The sequence below is a fragment of the Opisthorchis viverrini genome (genome assembly GCF_000715545.1).
Source record: "Opisthorchis viverrini unplaced genomic scaffold opera_v5_133, whole genome shotgun sequence".
In the NCBI taxonomy this organism is placed as follows: Eukaryota; Metazoa; Platyhelminthes; class Trematoda; order Opisthorchiida; family Opisthorchiidae; genus Opisthorchis; species Opisthorchis viverrini.
This window is the reverse complement of record NW_008751791.1, coordinates 1205443-1215374: the sequence shown is the minus strand read 5'-3', so window position 1 is coordinate 1215374 and position 9932 is coordinate 1205443. Positions and strand designations below refer to the sequence as shown.

General features: G+C 44.5%; 1 protein-coding gene across 1 annotated transcript in view; it reads left to right on the top strand.

The window, feature by feature from the left end:
* Positions 1-9932, top strand: part of T265_06510 (hypothetical protein) — a gene marked incomplete at both ends in the record, with an annotated part of 35002 nt that overhangs the window by 10019 nt on the left and 15051 nt on the right. Inside the window, 2 exons of the mRNA XM_009171784.1 lie at positions 1389-1618; positions 8246-8472. Coding sequence (XP_009170048.1) covers positions 1389-1618; positions 8246-8472 — 457 coding nt within the window. The remainder of the gene's footprint in view (positions 1-1388; positions 1619-8245; positions 8473-9932) is intronic.

Genomic DNA, 9932 nt, shown 5'->3' with positions numbered 1-9932 from the left:
CGAGCCTGACCTCTGCCTCTCGACTTCCCCTGTCTAGGCTTGGGCAACCTGACAGTATCCCAGCCCTCGTGCTTCCTTCGGATGGCACGGCACCTAGGTACCGAAAGAGTGTTACAGCTGAACGAATATATATATCCGCTAGAGGATTGTCTGCTCGTAATCCTTCGAATAGCTTGGTTCGAACATTCGGGCCTGACTTTTTGAACGTAGAGTTCTTATCTTCCACCAATTCAGGTAGATCCGAATTAGTCTCAATATCTGATATCACTCGTCATACGCTGGTCAAGAGGAATTAACCGTAATGATAACTAAGTACATGGCGGTTACCAAAGACCAGGTGGAGCTAAATGAGTTTCATTCGAGCGAAAACACGCGTAACCAACCCCCCTAATCGTCCTGTTCGTACACGCGATTGTTCTTCCAGTAGTCTCAGAAAGCCGTTTCAATTACCAAGTTTGCGTTTTTTCTGTGCATGTTCTAACCCGTTTTCAGTTGTTGATGGTTGCGTGATTTTGTAGAATACATACTCACATGGCTCTCGTTTGAACAATCGTTCTCCTGTTGTGACATATGTCTTCTGCAAAATCCCGCAACCACCAACACCTGAAACAAAATGTGTCCAACAGGTTTCAAGCGTCTGGCGCTACCTGACTGGAAAGTCCTGACTGGCGGGCCAGTCGATCGACACAACCAAGGTGTTACTGGGTCGTCGTTCGAGCAAAGCACGAACACGTTCAGACGTAAAATAATCGGATGAGTCCAGCGTGCATTGGTGTAGCAGTGGTAACATACTCGCCTCCCATGTCAAATGTGCTGAGTTCAAACTCCGGCACGGTCATTGGATACGCACTACTGATGGGCGCTAATAAGTACTCAGCAGAATGACTGCGTCATGACAGGGGGACGACTGTTCTAACAAAAATCTATTTGTATCATCGGATGTGCTAGCATTCTGAACTACATTTAGGTTTCCGCATACCTGAAGACTGTTTCTGAACTCTCGAAGTTTTGACTCCACACTATGTAGTCACGCTATTTTTGTGACTCAACGTTTCAGTCCAGCAGATATTCCGAACCTGAAGAACAACTGCTGACATGTGCCGCTGGTATTTGGTCAGCCGAGGTTCTTACGACTCAGTTTGCTAGTTTTACACAAAAGTGACAAAGACCTGTTCAGAAACTGTACACCGCAGACGATTTGTTTCATTATGAAAAGGTAAAAAAATCCTTTCTCGGACATTTTTCATGCTACAATGCGCCTTTCAGCAACCTTGTGAGTAGTGTATTGCNAGCTCCAAGGGATTTATGTGTAGACATTTCTCCGCGCATCGCGCCTTATTGCAGTGTCACTGGCGCCGTTCTTTTTCTGATTCTTATTCCCTATATAGGAATGCCGCACCCCCCAAGTAACTGTCATTTCATACATGACAGAGGGTATGCTCGTTCAAGAGTTATTGCGCGATCCATTACTTCGTCGCTTCCGTGTGGTCATGCTTGACGAAGTCCACGAACGGTCACTGCAGACCGATATCCTACTAGGTTTGATGAAGAAGGTGTTACGAAAGCGTCCCTATGATCTACGATTGATTGTATCCTCGGCTACTGTCGAAGTTAAAAGGTATGCGAAAACTGCTTGCTTTGTGACTTTTCCACTTAACATTTTTTCTTTCCCGTTTCATGGGTAGCTTGTTTATTGACTCCCGTTCTAGACTCGGGCAATCTGACGGTACCTCAACCCTTGTGCTTCCTTCGGGTGGCATGGCAGCTAGATACCGAAAGGGTGTTACAGCTGGACCATTGTTTCATTGTTTATTATCACTGTTGCACTCCAGCCCGTAAGTATTAGGCCACAGCTTTGTCATTGCGTTTTTACTGAGGCACAAATTCTCGTACCATTAGGTGGTGAGATCTGGAAGATAGCTTATTTCTACGGTGATGCTGATATGCTGCTTTTTGTAAGGCGCAGGTATTTTGACCCAACTTACTTCGCCTAGACGAAGTCCATCGAATTCCTCTTTCTCCCCTTAGCCGGTACACATTTTCCGTCGTAAAGTGGCAGCCTAGCTGCTGCCTTTCATGAAGAGAAATCTTGGGACCCGGATTGACTATCGTGCCTGATCAACTCAGTACCTTGGAGGTCGCTTAACAACCGTAGTCTTAGTCAATATACTCAAACTTATACATGTTTATGAGATGAATCCGCCAATCATTTCGAACCACCTTTTCCAAGGAACAAAGGCATGGCTAATGCGATGTCTCGTGAATTACGATTGGTGAGAGTGGATTGTGTGCCTGTGTGTGTGTGTGTGTGTGTGTGTGTTCACGCCTCTGCCTTGTTGTCGGGTTTTCAGGTCACGAGCTTTACCCTACTTTGTGTGATGACGAAAGCCGGATCGGATAGCCGTTAACACAGCTATGTTGACGTAGGAATGGATTGTGCACACACACATCGGGCTTTCGTCGTAAGATATACATGCCATCGCGATTGATCCGATGATCCTCGACTGATGCATGTAGTAAAGTTATTGAGTCCTCCTCTAGTTTGTCCAACTCAACGGAGTTTCTCGGATCAGTGCGACAGTGTCATTTTTTCGTTTGTCCAAGCCTTCAGTTGTCTGCTGGTTTTACTGGATCCACAGTACGGACTAGTTGTCTCTTTATTATCTGGAAAAGCTATGTAAATGTCTAGGTTGCACCACAAGCGACAGATGCTTTCTGGTGCATATTGTTGGTGCAGAATCCACTTTCCTCAGTTATTGAATCGGGCTGGCTGGCACCAGACGTTGTGAGCTGCAGGATGCTTGTCGTTTCCTAGAGCTCGTAATATGAGTGATGTCACGCTCCGTGACAGACGGCTACAGATTTTTTGGGCTCGGTGGACGAGTGTACGAGCCGTCCCTAGGTTCATGTTTAATGGATGGGCAAAATCCAAGTCCACATAGCGGTCTAACGCAAGTGGCTTGCGGTAGACCTTGGTTTCAAAATGATCATTATTCCAAGAAAAAAAGCAGCCAGCGAACTTCTGTCCCCAGTCTCATGCTCTTCCTTGAACCAGGTAGAGTTGCACAATGGGTTTCGAGACAAAAAACATCTACGGGCTGCTTTTGTTCATGTTAATGGAGGCATCATCTACGTAAGTGGACCTCACTCCTAGCAATAAAACAAACTTTGGCCAGACTTTTGTTTGATGTGTCGCAGGGCCTTCGACACATGCGGCCTAATTCTGTCCAGTGTGGCTTGGACTTTCTAGCTAGCAGTAAGTTTGTTTCATTCGTTCGCTAAATGTGGTACTGCGATCAAGATTCATCCCATTCACTTCGACCGTGTTTCTTCCTTTTTTGACTATCCTAATAGAGATAGTCTAATAATGTTCCACTTGCTTTAAGTGGGTTGTTCCATCGAATAAGTTGGGATGTGATGGTATTGTTAAGAGGAAAAAACATCACTGGCCACTGAAAGAGTTCAAGGTTCTCTTAGGTCAGTGAATACTGAGTGCCATCACTGCGCTAATGACATAGATTGCCCACGATGTTTGCCATAGTTCTATGGTCGGCCAAGCCAATCGTCATCCACTCTTAAAGCGCGACCGCCTTCTTGCATTGTGAATACCATCACCTTTCTGTGAGCGCTCTGACTAGCATATTCGACTACCGCTGGCCAATCAGTAGGATGATGAACCAGTCAGTTCAGATCAGTGGATTGTTTTCAATGAATGCATCCCCCAGATACTGGTTTCAATGTGAATCAGAACCTAGAAGCCTAGAGGAGAAGGTCTTAGTTAATATTAGGGGAAATAGAGTACCCTAGTTTGGAACTTTATGAGCGTCTCTGACTGGGGGCATTCTTATCCCACGCACCGTTGCCGAGCGATTGCAGCAGAGAAGCGTAATACATTTCAATAGATGATAGACCCACATCGGTCGCAACTACGATCTACTGGATAGTCGAAACACCATTAGCACACCCGGACATCAAGACTGCATCCGATTCTGTCGACCGGTCAGTGTCTTAAGTAAACTTGCTCAACAGAGGATGCACCAGAATTTTGTGAACATAATCCGGTCTTTATGTTCACATACTTCTGAGCATATGAGATTGTATGAGGGGCTTTCTAACCCCCCCCCAACAAGTGTTATCCGCCAAGTATGTCCTCTCTCTCTCACACTCACTCACTGTTCCTGTTCAACTGTGTCACTGATGAAATAGTGAGACAAACGCTAGATGATCTTCGTAACCCCACCGTTCAAATTATTGTCGGTGAGAACCTTGTCTACATAGTCCTCATCTTTCAGGGCGAAGGCGAAGCACAAGCTGTGTTGAATAAACTGACCACCATCGTATCATCCTTCGGGATGCGCTTTGCAACTACAGCTTGCAATTCAAGGGGGAGCACCGGAGGTTGTGGGGAATCTTACCTCGGTAGTTACACTAAGTCTGATGGAATCGTGTCCGATAAAGTCAGTACACGGATCTCAAAAGCCAATTCGCGTCATTGGTGGCCTCAAAGAAGCATATCACAGGGTCTCAGTGGTCGTGTATGCCAGGCTACAGTAAGGATCATATTGTTGTACGGTTGCGAGATATCCCCTCTGCGGACGGACGATGTGGAGCTTCTTCAGGTTTTTGGCCACCGATGTCCCAGAAGTGCTGATGGTCGTTTGGTGTCGACGAATTCGTAACTGGGCAATTAGAAAATGGGTTTCGGTTGTTCAGCAGATACTTCTTTCGCGGTAATCATGCAACATCATCAGCTGCGGTGACTCGGCAACGTGCCAGCCATGCCGAAACACCGCCTACCGATTCGAATGTTTTACTCCATGTATCCTTCACAATGACGCAAACTGCGAAGTAGACAAATGACTTGGTTGAACTGTGTGAAAGAAATTACGAAGACTGGGTGATGTTGATGTGGTCCGCCTCCCAAATGGGGTCCTCGTATTCCCCGCAGTGCTTGACTGGAGGCGCTGCAAGAAATAGCGGTTGATCCCTGTCAGCGGCGCTCGTGTTGTGATCTTCTTTTTAGATTGTTCATTTGAGTGCTTGGAGGGATGTGCACCCCAGAGTACTTTCGATAAGTCAACACCCAGTCCCTCCCTCGCCTACTCATTCCTTCTTTTCACTTTAAGTATGATTAAATGGACTTCCTGTTTGTTCGACAGTGAAGCGTCAGCGTCAACACTGGTGCTGCCGTTTCTGAGTAGTACGATTACGATACCACACCAATTAAACGTAATGACGATCAGCAGTGACTCCTACTTTTCTCGAACAGAGCAGTGTCGTTTGCCGTTTGATCCGTTGACGCTACTTTGTAGGTTTATCGTTCCGTTTTTTTAGACTGGCTGTGCGTAGCTCACGTGATGTGTGTCAGGCAGCTAGGACACTGACGCCTCCTTTTTAGGACATATCGCGATGGAAATCCGTCTGCTTTGTGTGCCATCATGCTGGTTGTATCTTTCACTTTGCGTTTAATCCACATCTGTGCGTCCACTTGTGTCACGCACCGTGGAAGCTACACAGGTTTGCAGTTTTAATATGTTTAGCACTGCTATCCGCAGACCCACGCAGGTGCACTTCTCGATCCAGTCGAACCACAGGGACTCTGTTCGCATACTTATGGAAACTCTCCACACTCTCGGATCATGTAAGGTTATGATTAAGTTAACTTTGCTCGCAATAGCTCAATTCCCGCATCAGTTTCAAGACGTTCTCCACACCGGGAGGTTTATAATCCAATTGACACCAAAGCAGTTTTTAAGTGCAACCTAAATATTTCCATCACCAAAGATGTTAAACCAACAAAAGAAATTGCTCCCAAAAGAGCCAATTCGAAGTTTAGTTATTGACAATGACTGTTCCTCACAGTTATGTGATTTGGGTTCAAACTAGTGTATTTTGGTGTGTTTTGATCTCTCCAGCAACTATTCCTACTTGAGCGTGATCTGTGGACTCAGGTTCATCTAGGGATAAAGGAACTCGATGGAACATTCTACGATAAAACAGAGGAAAGCTGGCGGTGTTTTTGGGCACTTCAGTAAATGCAAACGGATTAAAGTAGTTATCTGCACAACGTGGGCTCTATTTGTAGTCATGTCCAATGACCCTATTTCATTGAAAATTTCGCACAATGATTGTGCCTTAAAATTGCTCACGTATATGCGGGCTCATGAGTCACCCAGCTGCATACACCCTGGTCGATTAGTCACTTCCATTCATCGGACACGGCTTATTGCGTCTTGTTTACACGATCTTTACTCCAGAGTAGTAGTGTTCTGCAATTAACTCTCTTATTCACATCTAATAAGCTGATCTGAAGTAGGAGCGCTACTGCATATCATCCTGATTCCTTCGCTTTTTCTTTTTTATGGATCTATTTATTCAATCACTTATTTTCCGATTTTTTGTGCAATGAAAGAGTCAAGTAGTCCATTCTTTTGATGTAATCCTAACCGTGCTGTTGCAGTCAGCGTCATTGTCGGCCTTGTTTTGGAATCTCTTGTCAGTTACAGGCGCGACAAGCTCATGTTTCCTACGTGGAGTCATCCAACTTCTTGTCACTGTGTGTTTGGTGCTCCACAGATAAACGAAAGACGGCATAGTCTGAAATTGCATGTGGTGCGACTCAGGGAGATGCCATATCGGTCAACCCACTCTGCCGACTACCTAAGGGAAACGAAATGTCGTGGTCGAGTAGATTGATACCTTGTGTGCAAAGCAGTTAACAAGATGGGAAATTGGCGAAAAGTGCTCACGGATTTTAGTGGTAAGGCACATGCACGATTGAACCAACCTCTATGATTTGCTCCTGTTGAGTCATCGGCTTTTCACAAGATAGTCGATAGACTTCTCAAGAAGATTCAGTAGCGCTTCTATCGAGTTATCTTAAGATTTTTTATCCACATACCTTAATAAAATGCCAGGACATGTTGGCATGAATAAAGAATAAGACTCTGACCTAACTGTGCCTATCTCGGTAGTCTATAGGTCTCTTGGACGGTTGCGAAATGTTACCGAAATGTGAAGATCTTAACTTACTTTCAAAAATGACGTGGCGTCATCTTATTGGTTATCAATGCACTGTGACAGGCTGGTGTGAAGGTGTGCAACACTCTGAAAGAAGTGTAGTGGGTTTTCTAACGGAAGTCTGCACAACCCTAATTACCATAGTAACTAGCTGTCTAACCACTATTGGAGCTTACCGGCGCTGTGTGTTCTAAGGCTTAGAATTCCAGATACTTAACCTTTTAAGAACGGTGACATGGTAATTGTGCATACCGGAAGTTGTTGTTCACTTCCATCTACTTCATGTTCAGCCGTTGTTGGGCCAGTGATGATCATCCTTTGTATATCTGGCTTCCATCTACCACACCCTGTTTAATGGATATAGTTTTCCTTACATACTCCATGGTCATCGCTATCTACGAGATTGTAATGTGGCCTTACCACTGACAGAACCCGTCGTAAATGTGCCCGGTCGGTGGTATTGTGCGTCACACCATTCTCGTCAACTCATTCTCTTACTTTCATGACGTTTGCACAAACGGATTCTAAACATTCAGTGACTTTTAGAACGGAAAAAAAGACTAGATTGTTGGCAATGTTAGCTTGGGGTAGCCCGGCCACCTGATCAATTATCAAGCTAGACTATTGGGGGCTGCCTGTGCAAATGCACCTCAGAGATGCATTCTGTCCACTAGGGTGTGTAGCTAAACAGCCACAGTCGACAGTACTTATATCGCGTAGCTAATAGAGCTGTGATTTAATTTTACGTGTCTTATTGTGCTTTAAATAACTGAAAGATCATTTACACAGTTTCCCCTTTTTGTCGGTAACCCCGAATGGCAGCCACCAGAATATTCATAAACGTATGTGTGCTACATTAATACTTAGGTGGACTGGATCCAGTACATCGTCACTCTGTTCCGTAACTTAAGGGTTGAACTAAGTGGTGCCGTTTTTAGTTTGAATGGTCGTGTGGTCCGAGTAGGACGGCCTCAGATCCCCATAAGTATATTGATATAGCATGGGAATCAAAGCAATTATAAAAATGTCCATGTGACGCTACTAAGATCGTTTTCAGATGACCATCGGGCGAGATAATGGTTCTTCACTCTCGTAGTCGACGTATTACTTGTACGTACTATCAGATTTTTTATAATAATATGGATTTTGGTACTCTTAGATAAGTTCATCTCATAACTAACTTAGCTGTACTCATCCGGGTTTGTTCTCTTCATTCACTTCATAGGTTTATGGACTATTTTTCAGACTTGTGCAAACCAGATCCTGATGAAAAACCGGACTCCAGATCCCTTGGTTCTGTTGCTCATTTGAATGTGGAAGGTCGTCAATACCCCGTCCATGTGTTCTATTCTATTGACCCGGTTCCTTGCTATCTCAAAGCCTCCAAGGATGTAGTATTCAATATCCACGAATCACGACCTTTAGGTGGCGACATTCTTGTCTTCGTCACAGGTGCTTGTTTTTTTCACGTACTACTTTGGCATTCCGCTACAGCGTTCATTTTGATTCAGCTATTTATTACTTGTTGGATTCCCAGTGTATTCAAGGTCGAAAACCGCCCTTTTCAGATAGAATCTACGCGTTAACTATCCGGCCCCTGAACTATACCGTATTTGTCACGTTACCTTTACTAGAGTACTAGCCACCTTTGTATCGGCTATGTTCTGTGTTATTTACTCTAGCGTGGCAATACGACACTCCCCACTCAATGGTCGGAGTTGGGCCATACTGCGACCGACTTATGAGCGTGTACTCGACCTTATTGTTTGTATCTATCAAGTCCTGCTCACACAAACCGGCGGCAATAGTTTTGGCAATGAATTGGAATGTAGAAAGCAGGACACATCTGGGATGTGGGTATCCATATCCCTGAATGTGGATGCGGATGCGGAAAAGCAAGGATGTAAACCAGGCGATTTTGTAGTAATGACTCTAGCAGGAATAAGCGGAATGTTGACCCACGATGTCGAACTTGAGTTAAACTTATTTGCATTTTGGAACATGAATGTTTCCGTTCTGTCAGCCAGCTTCTTCGAGCTACTGTTTTCTATCGAGCCTACTCTTCTCGGTTATGTTGAGCCATTCCTCCTCGATTATCCCATCATATATAGGGTTTCAATTATTTATTTTTCAAATTATTGGCTTTCCGCACTCTGATACGCTGTAGAAACCGGCTACATTCAACTCCGCGATTGTGTAATAAAAACGGACACACCCTGTAAATCACCACGGAATGTGACCCCATTTCGCCCTGCTTTAAAGATGCCATTGGTATCATACCCCAACAAATCCCATTGGAAATTAGTCCAAGAACTTAGAAAAGTATTAGCTTGGTCAACTGGCGTAAAAAAATCCAAAAAACTGAGCTTATCAAATTATGGGCCCAATCCGTAATTTCGTATCGTTAAGGGAAGATTCGGTGACATTTCCTGGTGTTTCAGACTCAGGCCTTTTTAAGTCATCTTTCCATAGGGATAACACTTATCAATCCATATTTGGGAGTAGCTACGAATTCAATTATTGAGTCGATCGTCTACATATTCACACAGTCTCTGGGTTGATATACTCGATAAAATCATACTCGGCAAAGATCAAGACTGAAAACTGGCTTGCACAGCACGTTCACGATATACAGCAGAAGACACATGTGGATACAGCGCCCCGCTGTCCGGTCTACCCATGGCAACAAGCGGCAATTTCAAGTATTACAATGTTTGGAATGTTCTGTCTGTGAGACAGCGTCATCATCATCATCCTTGACATCAATACACCAATAATACATACTGGCGCTCAATTGTCATACAACTGAGTCAAGAAAGCCTTAGTGAAGAGTGGAAAAGAGGGTTTATCCATAATTTTTCCCGTTTGTTCCCCCCCCCCCCCCCCACACACCACTCTTTTTTTTAATGCGC